The sequence below is a fragment of the Mustelus asterias genome, chromosome 11, assembly GCF_964213995.1.
Source record: "Mustelus asterias chromosome 11, sMusAst1.hap1.1, whole genome shotgun sequence".
Taxonomy (NCBI): domain Eukaryota; kingdom Metazoa; phylum Chordata; class Chondrichthyes; order Carcharhiniformes; family Triakidae; genus Mustelus; species Mustelus asterias.
Window position 1 is genome coordinate 26,646,516 of NC_135811.1, and position 21,495 is coordinate 26,668,010.

General features: G+C 45.6%; 1 protein-coding gene across 1 annotated transcript in view; it reads left to right on the forward strand.

Moving 5' to 3' along the window:
• The window catches only part of gucy2g (guanylate cyclase 2g), a 75,096-nt gene that overhangs the window by 22,033 nt on the left and 31,568 nt on the right, over positions 1–21,495 (forward strand). Inside the window, exons 8-11 of the mRNA XM_078224333.1 lie at positions 8,139–8,302; positions 8,420–8,563; positions 14,522–14,605; positions 17,835–17,939. Of these exons, the coding sequence (XP_078080459.1) occupies positions 8,139–8,302; positions 8,420–8,563; positions 14,522–14,605; positions 17,835–17,939 (497 nt within the window). The remainder of the gene's footprint in view (positions 1–8,138; positions 8,303–8,419; positions 8,564–14,521; positions 14,606–17,834; positions 17,940–21,495) is intronic.

Genomic DNA, 21,495 nt, shown 5'->3' on the forward strand with positions numbered 1-21,495 from the left:
CCTGCTCATCTTTGGACTGAGGGAGGAAACCGGAGCACCCGGAGGAAACCCACGCAGACATGAGGAGAATGTGCAAACTCCACACAGACAGTGACCCAAGCTGGGAATTGAACCCAGGTCCCTGGAGCTGTGAAGCAGCAGTGCTAACCACTGTGCTACCGTGCCGCCCAAATTTTACCGTGCCGCCCATATTTTACTACTGGCTTTACTGATTAAAGGATGTTTCTATCAGAAAGCAATCACTTCTGATACATTAGAGTAAAGTTTAATTCCCTCCACCCAGCAGAAACCGGATGGAACACGAGTTTAATAAAAATCCAAGCACTTTCTGCCACATTAATGTAGTTGACTCCTAACTGCCCTCTGAAATGGCCACTAAGTTGTATCAGAACCGGTACAAAGTCTAAAAGGAATGAAGTTGGATGGATCACCCAGCATCGATGTAAACACCAACAGCAAAGTCCTCCCTACTAACATCTGGAGGCTTGTGCCAAATTGGGAGAGCTGTCCCACAGCCATGCAACATCCTGATGTATCCATACTCATGTAATCAGACCTTGCAGATAATGCCCCAGACACCATCACCAGCCCTAGGCATGCCCTTTCCCACCGGCTGGACAGACCCAGCAGAGGTGGCGGGCGGCACAGCGGTATACAGTTGGGAGACTATCCTAGGAGTCTTCAACATTGACTCCAGACCACACGAATTTTCATGGCATCGGGTTAAATATGGGCAAAGAAATCTCCTGCTGATTACCATGTAAAATCTTATTTTCAACAAGATATCCACACAGGAATACAAATGTGCACATGCACGCGTGCACGCACACACACAGACAAACGTGTGCACATACGCACGCACGTGCATACACACAGTAATAACGATACAGCAATTTAGAAGTAGAAACTCTACCTGCCTCTTTTCTCTACATAGCTCATGAGGCAATGTGGTCAGCTTGGTCTTTGTGCATTGCCTTGCTGGACCAGCAAACTGAGCACAAATAGAGAGAGTGCAAGGCCATCCAGGCCTGGACAGTGAGCGGAATAAGACACAGAAAGAATGGTTGTGCTTATAGCCCCACATTCCCTGCTTTTTATAATTTATTTATTAGTGTCACAAGTAGGCTTACATTAACACTGCAATGAAGTTACTGTGAAAATCCCCTAGTCACCACACCCCGGCACTTGTTTGGGTACACTGAGGGAGAATTCAGCATGGCCAATGCACTTAACCAGCACGTCTTTCAGACTGTGGGAGGAAACCGGAGCACCCGGAGGAAACCCAGGCAGACACGGGGAGAATGTGCAAACTCCGCACAGGCAGTGACCCAATCCGGGAATCGAACCTAGGTCCTTGGCACAGTGAGGCAGGAGCGTTAACCACTGTGCCACCATGCTGCCCCTGTCCGTACCCCTGTAAGTTCCTCATCCCCAAATACCTCTCTGACTCCTTTTTTTAAAAAAACTGATAATGTAATCAGCTTCTACCACTGTGTTTCAGGTAGAGAATTGCAGATTCTAAACTGTCTAAGTGAAGATATTTCTCCTCATCTCTCCTTTGCATCTAATACCTTGTACATCTTTTACAGATACCATTCTGTACAATGCCACAACAGCTTCTCCATCAAACACAACAGGTACTGGCAATGAGCTTCTGAGAATGTGATAGTTTAAGGTAGATGTTTAAAACTAGAGAGAGTTTCTGGAACAACAGTGTGGAGCTTGGAAACCTCTCATGGAAGTATGTCCTGCAGCCTTCAGTGTCAATAATCTCCTACAATGTTCAAGCACTTACAGTCAAGCTTGCTGTCAGTTAATGACTACATTGATTGCATCATGAATCAGGGGCCTGGACTCTAAGCCACATAGTATAACTGGGGCAAATTTACAACTTCCACAGAGGCAGAGTGCTTGCAGCAGAGAACCTGCCTTCCACTTCAGCTGATTTTCCTATCCACTGACTAGGGGCTGGTTTTAGAAATGGCCATTCATGGGCAGTGAAGATGGAAATCTAGCACATCCAACATAACCGCTTGGGATCACTTTTGCAGGAAATCCAGTGACTATTATTATCACCTCACCTGTGACACGTGGGTGGCTGAGACCTTTACATTTTGAAAATGATAGCTGTGCATTAGTGGACAAAGTTTGACTTTTTCTTTACGTGACTGTATAAAAGTAATTGTTCGCCTCCTCACCAATGGACGTTGACAGACAAACAGTTCCCCCTCTGTTCGTTCATCATCAGTATCTCCTGTAAGGTGCACAGTGATACACTGGGGAAGGATAGGGAGAGCAATGGTCAAGTCCCTGTTACTAGTGCTGGAAACTCAAAGAAATGCCAATAGATTGTTGATATAATGCAAAAGGTAACGGGCTTGCTGAGGTAGTGTGTCCCTTTAAGAGGCAAGTTCTCGGAGGGCAATAAGACCTGGTATGGTGGGTATTAGCTACGAGGAGAGATTGAATAAACTGGGATTGTTCTCCCTGGAAAGATGGAGGCTGAGGGGGCGACCTGATAGAAGTTTCTAAGACTATGAAGGGTAGAGATAGGATGAACAGTTGGAAGCTTTTTCCCAGGGCAGAAATGACAATTACAAGGGGGAACAAGTTCAAGATAAGGGGGGAAAAGTTCAATGGAGATGTGAGGGGGAGGTTTTTTACACAGAGGTGGCGGCTTGGAATGCACTGCCAAGTGAGGTGGTTGAGGCAGATACGTTAGCGACATTTAAGACTTATCTGGATAGACACATGAACAGACGGGGAATAGAGGGACACAGGTGGTTGGACTAGATGGGACAACATGATCGACGCAGGCTTGGAGGGCCGAAGGGCCTGTTCCTGTGCTGTACTGTTCTTTGTTCTTTGTTGTTCTTGTTGAACCCTGGAGCTGAGCGCGGGTTAGCTTGCCGGTTAGGAGTCTGGAGTCGTGGAGTGCGCTGGCCTTTATATCACTCTCTGTACGTCGTTACTTACCTGAATAAACTGTTCATTCATTAATCTACTTGGTGGTTGCCCATCTTTGCAAGATGCTACATTTGATGATGAGAATCAATCGAAGTGCCTACCCATTGTTGTTGAAATTGGGAGAGCAGACCTCACGTGGAAACCTTTTCGAAGCAAACTCGTTCAGCAGTCTGTGAGTGTCAACATGGCCCCTTTTTGGGAAACCAGTCCCAGTTGACCCCAATACGGAGCAGTGGGTGAAATATGTTGAACATGTGCACTTTTTTAAGGCTCCCCATGTTCTCCCCATGTCTGCGTGCATTTCCTCCGGGTGTTCCAGTTTCCTCCCACACCCCAAAGATGTGTGAGTTAGGTGGATTGACCATGCTAAACTGCCCCTTGGTGTCAGGGGGACTAGCGAGGTAAATACGTGGGGTTAAGGGGATAGGGTGGAATTGTTGCCGGTGCAGGCTCGATGGACCAGATGGCCTCGCCCTGCACCGGAGGAGTTCAATGATTGTAAGATGGACAAGATGGCCCCAATTACAATTGTGTTGATGGTAAATGGTTAGCCATTCAGAATGGAGGTGGGCACGGGTGTTTCTGCTACAGTTGTAGAGGAATAAATGTATCATTATTTACAAAGAGGGGTTCAGTGCCTGAAGTTAAGAAGCATGACAGCCAGGCTAGCAGCATATGCTGGGGAACCTTTAAGGATCTTGGGAATAACAACAATGTCCGTAAGCTACCAGCATCAGTCAGCTCAACTGATAGTAGAAGCGGGCCAAGGGCCAAGTTTGGTGGGCCGAGATTGGCTTTGCCAAATTAGATTAAATTAGCTCGAAATCTTCAAAATCAATGATGGAACTTCCACGATGTCTTAAATAAATACCAGGAGGGGTTCCAAAATGAAATAGGCAAGGTGCGGGGCATAAAAGCAAAAATTTACTTGGATCCTGAGGCCACGCCAAAGATTTACAGAGCCTGACCTGTACCGTGTGCCTCATGTGAGAAGGTTGAGCCTGAACTCAAGTGGCTGGAAGAATTAGGCATCATCAAGCTGTACAGTTATCAGAGTGGGCAGCTCCTATCGTGCCAGTTGTTAAGCCAGATAGAACCATCAGGGTATGTGGGGACTACAAATTAACTGTGAATCAAGCAGCAAAATTGGATTAATACTCAATACCAAGAATTGAAGATTTGCACACTGAATTAGCAGGAGGCTTAACTTGTACTAAACTTGGTATGAGCCATGCGTACCAACAATTGGAGTTAGAGGAGGCATCTAGAGAGTTACAATAAATACCCACAAAGGCTTATACCTCAGCTACTCTTCGGAGTCTCATCTGTGTGTGCAATTTTCCAGTGCACAATGTAAAGCTTACTACAAGACCTACCAAAGGTGGTTGTCTTTCTAGATGATGTACTGATTACAGGACCATCCGAAGAAGAGCATCTGGCAAATCTTGAAGATGTTTTAAAGAGATTGAAGAAGGACTGAATGAGGTTAAAAAGGGAGAAATGTATGTTTCAGGCTCATTACGTAATGGATGTAGGGTTAAAGCAGCCTATGGAGGAGAAGATAAGAGCATTTAAGGAAGTCCCAGTCCCCAGAAATGTATCGGAATTGAAAACCTTTTTTGGAATGGTGGACTATTATGGAAGATTTATTCCTAATCTTTCTACAGTGTTGGCACCCCTATACACACTGCTCAAGAAACACCAAAGGTGCTATTGGAAAGAGCATCAGAAAGAAGCCTTTGAACAGGTTAAACTGGCATTGCAGTCATCCAGTGTCTTAGTTGATTTGACCCCTCAAAAGAGGTAATTCTTACCTGTGACACATCTCCTTATGGAATCAGAGTGGTTTTATTGCATAAGATGAAAGGCCTATCGCCTATGCTTTGAGGACTCTGACCGATGCTCGAAAAGCTTGCTCTCAAATCGAAAAAGAGGGACTAGCAGTCATTTTTGGAGTGAAGAAATTCCATCAGTACATCCATAGACAGCATTTCATAGTAGACCCCTATTGGGCCTATTTAAGAAGGGTAAGGCCCATAGCTTCAGCTAGGGTCCAATGCTGGGCTCTATTGCCAACAGCCTGCGAGTATACTTTTCAGCATAGGCCTGGCACATTTCTAACACGGAATCTTTAAGCCGCCTTTCTTGACCTGAAAGTATACCGCTTCTGCCAGCACCACAGAAAATTGTTTTTGTATTAAACTTTCTCGATACATTGCCCATGTTGGCATAACAGGTCAAGCTTTGGACCCAGAAGACCGCACATTATCTCAAGTGAAACACATGGGATGGAATTTTCCCATCCTGCCCACCACGGGAATCGTAGTGGACAGGGAGCGGGCTGACCATGCAAAAGTCCGTTGACCTCAGGCAGGATTTTCCAGTTTTGGCGCAAGCGTGGCTGGAAAATCCCACCCCACAGTCCGGAACAGCTGGCATTATGATAACAGGTGTGAGCAATTAAGGCCCTTTCAGATAAGGAAAGATAAGTTAAGCTGTGAGGAGGGTGTATTATTATGGGGAGTAAGGATGATTGTTCCCATTCCTGCTAGAAAGTTACAAGAGTTACATTTGTGCCCATCCTGAGGTGACAAAGATGAAGATGCTCATGCAGTTATGTGTGGTGGCCTAGGATAGATACCGACATTGAGAATCTGAGCAAACAATGTAACCAATGCCAAATGCAGCAAAAATTGCCATCTGCAGTCCTAATGCACCCTTTGGAATTGCCAGGTTGACCATGGGCACAACTACACATCAATCTTGTGGGCCCATTCATGGGCACCATGTTCTTGCTCATAATAGATGCGCATTCCAAATGGCTAGACATACATGAAATGAAGTCCACAACCTCAGCAGCAAAGGTCAAGAAATTGCAACAGACATTTGTCACCCACGGGTTGCCCAAGGTGCTAGCACTGCTTTCACTCGTGAAGTGTTTCAGCATTTCATGTGAATCAACAGTGTTCAACATATTCGAATTGCACCCTACCACCCTGTTTCAAATAGACTGGCTGAGAGAGCCATCTGAACATTCAAAACCGCCATGAAGACACAGTTATCAGCCTCTCTACAAACCAAACTGGACCCTTTCCTGATTGCCTATAGAACAAGATCCCATGTCACCACAGGTGTTATACCTGCCGAGTTACTAATCTCCACATCATGAGTTACTAATGGGCAGATGTATTAGACCAAGGTTGGATTATGTCTTTCCAAATTTGGCAGGGAGGGTGAAGGCAAAACAGAATGCTCAGAAGAAAAACATAGACGGAATTTGAGGTGGACAACTTGGTATATGTAAAGAATTATGGTGCTGTCCAAATTAGATTCCTGGAAGGATTGTGGCCAGAACAGGTCCAACATTGTATGAAATAATTGTCCAAGGAGAAAGGGTAAAGAAACACTGGGATCATTTGAGGAGAGAATTGGACACAAAATCAATGGGGCAGTCCACCCCTAGGATGCCTGTCAGTGATATTGCTCCAGATGAAAGTAATGCAGCAGCAAGCTACCCCGAGAAAGAGCCAAGGAATGTTCCAGTGGGAATGAGGAAGTTATCTGCAGTGACACACCTTCACGAGGCAAGAGTCAACCCACTGAGGTTCAAACCAAAGCTACCTCTACTGCCAGAGTACCTGCTAATGTATTATGATGCTCTCAAAGATCCCTGGACTGGTTTACCTTCTAAGGGACTATGTCTGAGATCCATTTGTTGTGTAGCATTGTAAATAGTTCAATTGTTATTGAAATGTGTTAATCAGCAACTTAAAGGGGAGGGATGTGGTAATGTGCCCCTTTAAGGGACAAGCTCTCAGAGGGTCATGTGACCTGTTCAGCCAATTGGGCCAGCGCGTGCGAATCCTGGAGTGAAGCACAGGTTTTCTTTGCCAGTTAGGAGTCTGGAGTCGTGCAGTACAGTACTTTATATCACCTCTGCACATAGTTATTTACCTTGATAAACTGTTCATTTGTTAATCTACTTGGTGATCACCCATATTTGCAAGATACTACACTTGCAAATGCCATATATTGACATCAGTGGGAAAAATGAAATATAAAATGAATGCAGGTTTTGTCGATGTGTGGAAGAAACTCAGGTTAGACAGTCATTCCTCTGAACATTATCAGTGGCACAATTTTAACCGGCGGTGGGGGGGTGGGTGGCGGGGTGGTATTCAACAAGATAGTCTGGAACTGGTTCCGTTTAGACTCATTTAAATTCAAAAGTGGTCTTGGCAAAGTAATATTGCAGGCAGGGTGTGACTGTTGATTGGCTGATTTGTGCTCTTGTACTTTGCTTACAGTGAACACCACTATCGTTAATGCGACATCTTCTCCAGAGAACACGACAGGTACTGAAAATGCCCACTTTGAAAATGTGCTCATTGGAGCCCAGCCACCACCAACCCCCACCGCACCCCCCCCAAACTTTAAGTACTGCCTCCCCTGCCAAGGTCTTCGTCCAATGTTGCCAATCATCACCCGCACTCACTCTATCTCCACCAAGCCTCCATGCTACCCATACTTTCAGGTCTACATAGCCATTGCTAGCTACCTGTCTCCTCACCAATCGCCTCACCTCTGGGTTCCCATCATTGAAATCACATAGCGTTGGAGATGCCTAGCGAGATAACTAGAGAGGCATAATGTTATACAAAATCACAAGTCCCAAGATTAATTTGCAAATGTTAGCATGTCTGCTGTTCATCCGGCAGTAAGCATCTTCAGTTGCAAGCAATAAAAGAACTAACTTCACAAAGTAAATCAAAGAAAAAGGTTTAATAGAGAAACTTCATTACACACCCTGGGCCACACAAGCTCCCCACCATCCCCATCTACTTTCTATTTATACCTGGTCAGCTGACCACCACATCATGTTGCCATTGGTTACATTGTCGACTGGATTGGCTGATCAGCTGACCCTCACAGCATGTGACCATTGGTTACATTATAACAGGTTCCAGTGTTATCACTGGTTACATTATAACATCTGCACTTGGGAGCTAGAATTCTCCTGACTGTAATACTGCCTTCTATGGAATTTAAGTTTCTTCACAGCAGACACTGATACATCCCTGACAAATACTAGCCACACACATTCTCGCTGACTCTTGTCGATTTGGTTTAGCCTGGATCAGGTACTCACTTTATTTGCTCTGTTTTCCCAGATAACACCCTTGTGATATTAGTCGCCACCATTGTGGCCGTGGCTTTTGTTGCAGCTGCTTTTATTGTCTTCCTAATGGTAAAGAGACGTAAATCTCGAAATCAAGATGAGGATATGTGGTGGAAAATAGCCTATGAAGACATAACTATCCTGAAAGACAGCAAGGTATAGGATTGGCTATGTACAATATATTTGCAGTTATCAAGGATTAAAATAGACACGAAATGAAACACAATTTTATACAAATGCAGTTTTTGTTTCTGTATCAATGTACAGAGACAGGTTGATGCATTTCCTAGTACTGCCACGTCAACCAAAGAAGTTGGAAGCCTTGGATCCAAAACCAACACCTCAAGCCATCAGAATTATGGTACTAGAGATAAACTCGGAAACAGTGTAGTTTATTCCACAGTCGGCCTTTACCGGGTGAGTTTGCTTCAAGAATTCTTCCCTTGTTAAAATATATCATTAAGTGATGCTCTATTGAGTACAGTTGGATCATTGCCAGGAATGAGATTGTTAACAATATTCGATTGGGATAATATTTAAAATGCTTTCAGAAGATAACCTCGAAATGTAGGCCAATTCATTTCAGTTTCCTCCCACAGTCCAAAAGACATGCTGGTTAGGTGCATTGGCCAAGCTAAATTATCCCTCAGTGTACCCGAACAGGCGCTGGAGTGTGATCTGGTAGCGACAAGGGGATTTTCACAGTAACTTCACTGCAGTGTTAATGTAAGCCTACTTGTGACACTAACAAATAAACTTTAAGATTTCATGTGCACCGACTGGTTTCACGTCAAAAGAACGTACTGCGATTTTCCAGAGGCTGCCATATTCCACAGGGAGTTTATCCAACTCCCACACAGCTTCCAGAAAATTCTCCAACCTCCAATATTTTCTTCATTGAGAAATCTAGATAAAAGGAAAAGGCACGTGATGTGGGCACAGGCAAGTCACCAGCAAGAGTCAAGACGGAACAACATTTTGATTAGCTGAGGCCATGTGCTACAATATTGAATCTGAGGCAGATTGAGTGGGAGATAGTTCAAACAGATTTGATTTCAGCAGTAGAATGCCAGGAGGAGGAATAGCTTGTCATGCAGTGCATTGCGAGCTGTATAAGCATGAGAAAAGAATGTTCGGAGCAGAAATAAAGATAGCGGTATTGATAAAATACAGCATTTGCTTCATCAAGTATTGGAGCAGCATGTAAATCTTGCACATGCTCCGGGTTATAGATAGTTACGGGGAAAAGAAAGGCTTGGCACTTAAAAAAAAAGGAGCTGAGCTTCTTGGAGGATACTTTAGCAAGGGAGAGATGTGTGAATTCCATTCAGTAAGAGGAGATAGATTAAGAATGTCAATAGATAAAGAATAACTAAGGTTGGACTATCATCTGTAAGAGATAAGGGAACAGGGAAACCACACTAATTCTGAGCATTTCCATATAATTGATCCTGTTGCATTGGCTCCATGTGCCCCTTTTGTGATACATGTTGTTTTTGACGTGTGTGAGGACAGGAAAACATTACGGCCTTGAAATTGTGCTTTCAGCTGAATTCATCTCTACTATTTTAACACATTTATTTTAAAGGAGATAACACATCCGTTTAAATAGCAGAGAGAGATAGAAAAACATGTTAAGTGTTAATATACTCATAGCCCACAGCATTATTTCAGCACCATGACTTGAAGGAATGAAAAAAAACAAATGATCTTCTCCCTTATACTATTTAAACGATTAAACATAATAACTCTGTTATTTATGACTTTTATATGTCTACCTTGGAGATGTAAATCATGTTTTCTCATTACACTATCATATCTCCCATAGTATTGCTCAACCTGAGTGAAAATATATGCTAAAATGTGTCAGGAAGTTAATTGTGGCACCTACAGGATATACACGCTATACACAAGACTTGTAATAAATATATGGTGACCTAGGCACAATCATCTTCAGCTGCTTTATCAATGACCTTCCCTCCATCATAAGGGGCATTGGCTGATGGTTGCACAGTGCTCAATACCATTTGCAAATCCTCAGATACTGAAGCAGTCCATGTCCAAATGCAGCAAGACCTGGACAACATTCAGGCTCGGGCTGTTAAGTGGCAAGTAACATTCGCGCAACACAATTGCCATTCAATAATCTCCAACACGAAAGTATCTAATCATCACCCCTTGACATTCAATGACATTACCATCTCTGAATCCTACATCATCGATATCCTGAGGGTTACCATTGACCAGAGATAGAACTGGACCACACATATAAATACTGTAGCTACAAGAGCAGATAAGAAGCTGGGAATTCTATGGCAAAGAGCTCACCTCTGACTCCACAAAATCTGCCCATCATCTATCAGGCACATATCAGAAGTTTGATGGAATACTCTCCATTTGCCTGGATGAGTGCAGCTCCAATAACACTCAATAAGCTTGACACCATCCAGGACAATGCAGTCCACTTGATTAGACCCCATCCACCACCATCAACATTCGCTCCCTCCACCAATGCATAGTGGCAGCAGTGGGTAACACCCTCGACAAGACGCACTTCATTAATTCATCAAGGCTCTCTCTTTTTAGCACCATCCAAACCCGCAAACTCTATCACCTGTAAAGACAAGGGCAGCAGATGCATGGGAATAACACCATCTGCAAGTTTAGCATGGCCAATCAACACACCATCTCCAATTCACACACCATCATGACTTGGAACTCAATCATTGTTCCTTCACTGTTGCTGGGTCAAAATCCTGCACCTCCCTTCCTAACAGTACCGGCTTTTCAAGAGGTGGCAGTGAAGGGCAATTAGTGATAGCAATAAATGTTGCAAGCTGGCAACACCCATATTCTGTGAAAGAAAATGGGCGGGATTCTCCGGCCTCTCAGCCGCCTGTTTCCTGCCAGCAGGAGGTGATGCATTGTTTGCTAGCGGCAGGATTCTCTGTTCCGCCGCTGTCAATGGGAATTCCCATTGATGTCACCTCATGCTGGCAGGAAATCCATGGGTGGGGCGGCATGGTGGCACAATGGTTAGCACTGCTGCCTCACAGTGCCAGGGACCCGGGCTCAATTCCTGGCTTGGGTCACTATCAGTGTGGAGTTTGCTCGTTCTCTCCATGTCTGCGTGGGTTTCCTCCGGGTGCTCCAGTTTCCTCCCACAGTCCAAAGATGTGCGGGTTAGGTTGATTGGCCATGCTAAATTGACCCTTAGTGTCAGGGGATTCGCAGGGTAAATATGTGGGGTTATGGGAATAGGGCCTGGGTGGGATTGTGATCGGTGCAGACTCGATGGACCGAATGGCCTCCTTTTGCACTGTAGGGATTCTATGGGTGCTCTGTGAACAGGACCGGAGAATCTCACTGGCAAGAATGGCCAGAGAATTCCGGACAATGTTTTTAAAAATTACGGACAACTGCAACACCCGACTATCATGCAACCAACACTGCGGCACAATGGTACAGTGGTTAGCACTGCTGCCTCAGAGCGCCAGGGACTGGGTTCAATTCTGGCCTCGGGTGACTGTGTGGAGTTTGCACATTCTCCCCATGTCTGCGTGGGTTTCCTCCGGGTGCTCCAGTTTCCTCCCACAGTCCAAAGATGTGCAGGGTAGGTGGATTTGCCATGTTAAGTGCATGAAGCTACAGAAATAGGGTGGGTAACCTGGGTAAGATACTCTGTCAGAGAGTCAGTGCAAACTTGATGGATCGAATGGCCTCCTTCTGCACTGCAGGGATTCTATGATTCTATGAAAATACATCTAATCAGGCATGTACATCGTACTTGAATGTATTTTCATAGAATCATACAGTGCTGAAGAGGCCATTTGACCATTTAGCACCGATTCTCTTTGGAGTGTCTCTCACCAACTTTTATAGATGCACCATAGAAAGCATTCTTTCTGGTTGTATCACAGCTTGGTATAGTTCCTGCTCTGACCAAGACCACAATAAACTACAAAAGGTCGTGAATGTAGCCCAATCCATCACGCAAACCATCCATTGACTCTGTCTACACTTCCCGCTGCCTCGGCAAAGCAGCCGGCATAATTAAGGATCCCATGCACCCCATACATTCTCTCTTCCACCTTCTTCCGTCGGGAAAAAGATACCAAAGTCTGAGGTCACGTACCAACCGACTCAAGAACACTTCTTCCCTGCTGCCGTCAGACTTTGAATGGACCTACCTTGCACTAAGTTGATCTTTCTCTACACCCTAGCTATGACTGTAACACTACATTCTGCACTCTCTCGTTTCCTTCTCTATGAACAGTATGCTTTGTATGTATAGTGTGCAAGAAACAATACTTTTCATTGTATGCTAATACATGTGACAATAAAGCAAATCAAATCAAAGATCATTTTACCTGGGCCCTCTGCCCACCCTCTCTCCATAACTCCACACATTTCCCCATGGTTAATCCATCTAACCTACACATCTTGGGTTACTAAGGAGCAATTTAGCATGGCCAATCCACCTAACGTGCACATTTGTGGAGTGTGGGAGGAAACGGGAGCACCCGGAGGAAACCCACATAGATACGGAGAGAATGTGTAAACTCCACGCAGACACCTAAAACTGGAAATGAACCCAGGTTCCTGGAGCTGTGAGTCAGCCACGCTAGCCACTCTGCCACCTCCTTGCCTACAAGAACACCAGTAAAATAATAAACCGTTTACTGAATTCTCAGAATCCTACCTGGGGATTACTTTTTCACTGTGTTCAGTGTGAGTCATAGAGTCATAGAAGTTTACAGCATGTGATCGATATTCCAGTGAGATTAAATAGGTTGTCTGAGTCTGTAATGGAATATGGAAAGACTGAAATTGAATATGAAAGACTGAAGTTGTTTAATGATTCTAGCATTCTGTATGTCAACACATCTGCCAAATCACTGGAAGGACTAGCGACATGGTTTGCAATGGAGCACTCTGTTACTAATATGCCCAAGCATTTCATTGGATCATAATTTATCTGATCATAAGAATTGTAGAGTCGTCAAGCCGAACTTCAATATCATTGTGAAGTGCGCAGGAAGGGAAAGCTGTTTACAGTGAGAGAGAGATTGAAATTATGTCAGTGCTGTTTGGCGGTCAAATTGTTTCTTGTTGATTCACGCTACCCATGTTCACTTCTAACCATTTGATAGGTTGCTTGGCATCTACAATAGGGTGAAGCAACCGTTTGAAAATGATTAATACTCTTAGAAAGGGGATGACTGGTTGAGGATAGTTAACGCACCTCAGTGGGGGAGGGGTTGATTTGGGGGTGAGGTGAACTGGAGAATCCACCAGTGAGATGGCTAAAAGGAGAAAGGATCACAGGCTTAACAATGATTCACAGGTGGGCGAGGTAGAATGTGATATCTGGGCATGCGTGATCACTGGACAAGGGTCATGAAGCATTATCGTTCCAGTTTTTGAAGCAGGAAAATAAATGTTATTTCAATTATTGTAAAAACTTGCAAGACCACCATTACTTCATTAATTTTCAAATTGTCCATTGGCCTGAATTCTACAAAGGGGAGGGATTTAGCTTCAGTGTGAGAGCAAAAAGATTGCAGAACTACCTACCCCATGGTACAGATTGGGAATAACATGTAGTTCCAAACCCACAGTGTAGCATTGTTTGAGGGACAGGCACGTATTATTGGTTGAAAGTTCGGGTTATTAATGGTGGTGAAATTGTCAGCAATCACCAACATTAATCCTCTGATGCTGACAGCTGCTTCTGGAATCCACACATGCGCAGTTAAATGTGGAAATCTAGGAGCTGATGTCAGTGATTCTGTAGCCCGAATATTCCCTTGCAGGCATGGGTACTGGGAAAGAGTGGAAAACCCCACCGAGGCCGCAATTGGAAGTGGCCCCACCTCCGGGCGATTTTTGCCAGGGGTGGCCTGCCATGGGGATTGGCAACCTGCTAGGCACTGTGCCAGAGGTGGGCAGACAATCAGAGCCCCATCCAAGGGCCATTCTCCGACACTGACGGAACTTTCTCAGCATCACACTGCGTCTCCCACTCCGTCAGGATGCACAAAACTGGTGAGGATAGTACTTAAACCCTCAGAGTGGATCCTGCAAACATAAAACCTCACCAACTGGCATGCACATGGTGTAGCATAGCTCCTCCATTTTCCTGTAAAAGACAATGCAATGCAGCCAAGTGTCCCACACATATTCCTGCATCAGTTGCCCTCCAGCATTGACTCAGCCTGTATGGTCTGTGGTACAAACACTGGTTCGTAATTACAGTGAGACTTCATCAGAGAACCCCTCTCGTCAAATTGCAAATCCATTCGAAAGGAAATGTGCTGAAACTGAACAAGACTTGATTACCATTGTTGTACTCATTCATTTCTGCCAAAACAGGGAAATTATGTTGCGGTTATATACCTTGACGAATCACCATCTCCAGATATGAACAAACGATCGATACGAGAAGAACTGCAGATGGTATGGCAAATATGATTACAATTGCAGTGTGCCATTCAGTACCTCACACAATGGGTTCAAAAACGATGGGCAGGATTTTCCTGCTCCGCTGCACTGGTCGAGGGTGGGAATTTTCAATGGGAGACCAAAAATCAGATTCACGCCCAGCGTCCAGCAGGTAGAGATCTTCCCTGGCCATTTTTAATGATGTGATCAGCCTCACAGCCGAGGCTAATTTAAATAATGATGACCGAATTTCAATGTGTTCAAGAGCTCCAGACACTATTGTCCAGGCTCACTTAGGTTTCCGACCTTGCCGGTGAAGGTTAGCATCGCAGCTGGTCCCCAACAATGACGATCAGATGCGATGGCCTCGCCATCCCTCGCGTGGGACCGGAAGCTGTGGAGACCCCACGGGTGGTTGGAGGCAAGGACAGGCTGATGTCTCTTGGACAGTGCCAGCCTGACACTGCTGGCCTGGGACGTTGGTACTGACCACCGGGCACTGGGGAGTGCCAAGGGGGCGGAGACTGAGGAGGGGAGGTCGTTAAGAGGGCCGGGAAAGGGGGAACTTTGCATCGGGGGTGGGGGCTAGTTGTGGGGCCGGCGATCAGGAGGCCGGCAATCGGCAGGGGTCCATTGGGGGGGTGGTGATCGAGGGAGGCCAAACCGGCACTGCCAGGGTGTCCAATGGGCAGTGCCAGGGTGCCAGACTGCCACTGCCCACAGGGCACTCCCTGCCCCCAGCCTCCTGGAGGGTCCTTGTTGGCCTCCGGTCCTACTGGCAAGGCCACAATGACAGCCCCCCATTGATGGGGACCATATGTGATCCTCGCTGGTGAGGACCTTCACTGGTGTGGCCACTGAGGCAAGTGAGCTCAGACGATAGCATTCTGGGCTCACTAATTATATTTATATTCTACTTAAAAAAGCATCTAAATATTAAGATCGGCCTCACGCTCGTTTTGGGCATGAGGTTGAACTCACTGGATATTCGGGGCTGGTAAGGTCACGAGAGGCGAGAAATTAGGCACGAACCCGATTTTTCCCCTCACTCATAATCTTACCAGTTCGCCCTGCCCATCGATCGGCGAGAAGGTAAGATCGCGCCCTTAAAATTTTGGGGAGAAAATTCCGCCCGATTAGCTTTGTATGTTTTAGAACTTGCTTTCTTGTCAATTTTTCTTCTACCTTTTCTCTCCTTCCTTTCCCAAGACACTGGCTCTCACTAGGCTTTAGTTCCTCGGGTTTCTGCAGCCCTGATGATTGTTCTCTTTGTATGTGTCTAAGCAGTGAGTGCTGGCAGCCTATTCAAGCCTGGTCCTGTCCTCCCCTGATAACTAAGGACGTGCGCCATCATGTAGGGAGGGATCCCTGGATAATGCTCGGGAACAGTAAGCCAGGTTTCTTTCCTCATTCACAATTCAGAAGTACTGTGACTCCTCTTAAGGACATAAGAACATAAGAAATAGGAACAGGAGTAGGCCATCTAGCCCCTCGAGCCTGCCCCGCCATTCAATAAGATCATGGCTGATCTGAAGTGGATCAGTTCCAATTACCCGCCTGATCCCTATAACCCCTAACTCCCTTACCGATCAGGAATCCATCTATCCGTGATTTAAACATATTCAACGAGGTAGCCTCCACCACTTCAGTGGGCAGAGAATTCCAGAGATTCACCACCCTCTGAGAGAAGAAGTTCCTCCTCAACTCTGTCCTAAACTGACCCCCCTTTATTTTGAGGCTGTGCCCTCTGGTTCTAGTTTCCTTTCTAAGTGGAAAGAATCTCTCCACCTCTACCCTATCCAGCCCCTTCATTATCTTATAGGTCTCTATAAGATCCCCCCTCAGCCTTCTAAATTCCAACAAGTACAAACCCAATCTGCTCAGTCTCTCCTCATAATCAACACCCCTCATCTCTGGTATCAACCTGGTGAACCTTCTCTGCACTCCCTCCAAGGCCAATATATCCTTCCGCAAATAAGGGGACCAATTCTCTTCAGCCTTCCCTGGTTGATCGCATATAATGGGGTTCACGAGCATAGTTGACTGGAAACTGGAACATAACCCCTTTAGTAATGTCGCAAACTAAATATTCTTTAAGAATTAAAACAAAACATATTGATACTGTCATGCACTGGATAGTCAGAAAGAAGTACTGGTTATGATTACAACCATAAGAAATAGCAGTATGAATAGGTCATATGGCTCATTGAGTCTGTTCTGCCATTCAGTACCATTGCGACTGATCTCTGTCAATTCTGCTATTCCTGTCCTTATCCTATATTGCCAGAATTCCTGAATGTCCAATGTAGGGCGGCACGGCGGCACAGTGGTTAGCACTGCTGCCTCAGCACCAAGGACCCGGGTTCAATTTCCAGCTTGGGGGTGAGTGTCTGTGTGGAGTCTGCACATTCTCCCCGTGTCTGAGTGGGTTTCCTCCAGGTGCTCCGGTTTCCTCCCACAGTCCGAAACACGTGCTGGTTAGGTGCATAGGTCATACTAAATTCTCCCTCAGTGTACCCGAACAGGCGACTAGGGGATTTCACGGTAACTTCATTGCAATGTTAATGTTTACTTATGAAACTAGTAAATAAACTTTAACTAGATTTTCTTTCTTTCAGATTGATTTTTATATAGTACATACTGAGCCTGGAGACATGATTTTCACTGCTCCAACGTAAAGATGCGCCTTCACAGACGTCATTAGAAACGCAAAAGTTTTAACAAGATGGCGCCGGAGTGAGGCGACTTCTTACACGCTGTGCCCAGCGTACCTTCTAATTCTATCTTTGACTCTCGTTCTATGCTTCTAAAACTTAATTCTAACTCTTTTCTATGACTGTCACACTACATTTTGCACTCACTCATTTTCTACTCTATGAACGGTATGCTCTGAATAGCGCACAAGAAGCAATACTTTTCACTGTATGCTAGTACATGTGACAATAATAAATCAAATCAAGGTATTTATTAATAAGAGAAACTGTACAGCAGCACAGCAGCAGCCACTTGGCTGTCCCTATGTGTCTTCTGCCTAAGAGAGGACTGCACTCCCTGGGGTGATTACCCACACTTAGTCCCAACTGATCCCTCACGCCAGGTGACACTTTTGTGCTGTGTTGTCTTTAAAGGTACAATTACCTCACATTACCACATACAGGTTTGCCGATTCAGATGTTCATTCGAAGAAAACAATATACATTAAATTTCAAGATGCGTCTGACTGAATTATTGATGTTTGTTCCAGATGCGAGAACTAAGACATGAAAATCTAGTTGCTTTCTTTGGTGTGTGTATGGATACAGCACACAGGTGTATCATTTCACAATACTGCAAAAAGGGAAGTTTAAAGGTAAGTTGATTGAAGAATGTGTAAATGATATGGAGTCATTGATTATTATCAAAGGTGTACTGTATTAACCTAATATCTATTCACAGAGAGTGAGGTCATCCATTCAGCTGCTTCTATTGCTTCGTCCCCTTTCCCTTGCTCACCAAGGCAAACCTCCTCCCAATGGCTCCCCCATGTCCTACCTCTGAACCCACACCTTTCTCCACTTTCTGTGCCCTCTCCAAGCTCACCTTATCTGTATGATGTGCTGCCTGCCTTCTCTCTTAGCCCTCTTCCCACCAGACTGCTGACCACCCATTCTGGTTCCCATGTGAGTGGCTCCCAATCCATGTGAGCTGACCTCTCTTCCTTTCCAAACCGCCATCATCAACCCGGTCAAAAACCCACGCATGATCCACAGTGGAGTAAGTCATCCACTGCGATGAGTGCTTGTAAATACACGGTATGAAAAAATAGACTGCATTGGGATACCTTTGAACTTGTATAACGTTTGAAATTAAAATTGGAAACTTGTACCTCTGATATGCCAAGTGTAATTTTACACGATATAAAGGTGTCCTTGCAAATTACTACCACAGCTCTAATCTCCCATACGTTGCATGACTGTGTTGTCGCACCCATGTCGCGTTCAACTTCTCCAGTCACATTTACTACCATAAACCACAGAACTGAAATGGCTCTAACCAAAGAAACAATTGACATTCGCTGTGATTGTGACGGTGGTGCATTATTTATGGCTCCTTGGTGACCATGATCTCTCTGCAGCCAGTGCCACCGTACAACACACCAACAAACAGTTGCCCCCCCAACTCCCCACTCCCCCACCACCACCACCACCACTCAGTCTTCATTGTCTTCCCCGCTGTCAAACTCACTGGGATTTCCCTCCCTTGATTCCACTCTTACCAATCTGATTGTAGCCAAAGTATTTTCACTGAGGCGTTCTCTTCCCTGGTAAAGTTTAAAGTTTATTTATTAGAGTAACAAGTAGGCTTGTATTAACACTGCAATGAAGTTACTGTGAGAACCCCCTGATAATGTTACCTCCAGAGTTGTTTATCTATATTTGAGCCCACCTTGCTGTTTTTTTATGTTGTCCTTCTATGACATCTCCCACAGACATGGGGGGATGATCTTACTAAAAGAATTCTAAGTGCCGAGCGAGTGTGCAAATGGTGCCGATTTTTTGGGTGAGTTAAAACTCCAGTCTTACCACACTCTGAGCAAAAAGTGTTGCTAAACCTGTTTCCCGCCAGCAGGGGGAGGGGCGGAGCAGAAGCTCACCAAAAGCCGGCAGCTCACAGCAGAGGGCACAATTACACTAATCTCTCTGTTCTGTGCTGTTGCACAGAACAGAGAGATCTGTCACCACCTCCATCCAGCTATCGCTGGCCTCTGTGGCCAATCCCCCTCCCCACATGGACTAGCCGATCAACGCCCCCCACCCCTCACCATGCATAGACTGGACGATCACTTCTCTCTACCCGGCACTGGGGCCAGTTGATCAGCCCCCCGCCCCTTTCACAGGCCAGACGATCGACACCCGGCATGGGCCGGCTAATTACCCCTTCCCATGTACGGGCAAGCTGATTTCCCTCCCCCCCCACCCCCATCTCGGCCCGTTGATTGCCCTCCCCCCATTCCAGTTGTTCACCAGTTGCAGTGTGCACAGCAGCCCCCTGCCCGTCTCCCCAGGCCCCACCCCCTCCCAGCAGGCCCTGCCCCTCAGGCCCCACCCTCTAGGCACTGCTCGGTGCCCAATGGGCACTGCCAGTGTGCTAGGCTGGCATTGCCCAAGGGGAACACCCCCCTGCTCCTGGCCTTCGCAGGGGGCCTCAATGACCTCCACTCCTACCGGCGAGTCCATCATGACAGGTCCCAGTTAATGGGGGCCATACGTGATCCTCGCCGGTGAGGGCCTTCCCTGGCGAAGCCACCTGGGCTCACAAATAATATTCAAATGCTATTTAAAACAGAATTGAGATCAGCCTCTTGCCCTTTTTGGATTCAAGGCTGATCTTGCTGGATATCCAGGGCCAGTAAGATCACGAGAGGCAAGAAATTGGGCACAAGCCTAATTTCTCGGCTATCTCGTGATCTTACCGGCTCACCCCACCCATCGACCGGCATGACAAGAAGGTAAGATTGCCCCCATGGGGTCAGCTTCCTGGCATAGGCTGAGAGGCCAGGCTCTTCTCTTCACCAACTTTCTTATCTCCTCCACTCCCTCTGCGCTTTCAGATTATTTATCCAATATTCAGTTGTGTCTGTGTTGTGTTAAACATTACAAAGGCTGAAGACACTGAATTCAGCTCTTGCCACCAATTCCTGCCCATTTTCTCAGGATAAATCCACATGTCCACCATTCCATTCAATCCTGACCATTTATCCTCTGCATCACAAAGGCTGTTATACTTCCACGGACATAACATTACCTGCCTCTGGTCCTGCAGCAGCGCAGCTACCACAGAACACTCTCATCCAGGCTCTCTTTCCCCTGACTATTCCAATGCTATCTTGATCAGTTCCCATTGGTCATCCTCCATACACTGCAGTTCATCCAGAACTCTGCTCCTGTGTCCTATTCTCAACAAATTCCTCCTCACTTGGCATTCCTTCCTTTCTCACTTCCATTGTATACTGGTATTCCAACAGCTCCAATTTTAATCTCTTCATTGCCTCTCCACTTCCCACCTCTGTAGCTTCTTCCAGCCTTACAACAACTGCGAACCCTCCATTCCTCTGACTCTGGGCCTTTGGTGTATTTGTTCTCTCTTTGCCTCACTTTTGGCAGTTGTTGCTTTAAATGTTAGGCCCCAACATTCTGGAATCCTCCCCTTCCCCACAAACCCACCTACCTCTCCAGCTCCATCTCACCCATTGCCGAGCACAAATTAGCTACCTTGTTTCCGACATTCCAACATTAACTACACTTCAGAAAATTGGCTGTAACATGCTTTGTGAAAGGGGCCACATAAATGCAAGTCTTTCTTTTGTAAGCATTGGTTCCTTTAAGGAGCGCTGCATAGGCTGCACACACTGCCTGGTACAAACTTGGATGGAACAAGCACAACACTTATCCCACATATACACATAATTAAGTTCCTGATTTGCACCTTCACCAACCTTCCTGTTATAGGTGGGCACTCTGGCCACCCAACCCAAGGTCCTTTCTACGATGGTGGTAACTGAGACAGTTGAATAAACAGAACACTGTTTTCAGGCCATTGCAGCCCTGTTTACATCAGGTGGAGAGATTTGAAACCAGCTACAGTATTTATTCCTGGCAGTACCTATTCCTTAAAGCAAAGTTGTTCATTGGTAAATGATACTTGAAAATATGTTCAATTGGAAACATTCATGCAACGGTCTGTCATAGATCAATACCATAGGATTCTAACTTTTATTGCAGTTTCCTTATTCCATTGGGGGGAAGTAGTATCGCAGGTTTCAGGTTACCACCATCTGTAAACCAAAGGCACTTCACAGATGTGCAACACTGAACTATATAAAAACACTACCCACATCTTCCACATGAGAAAAGCTAAAGGAATGA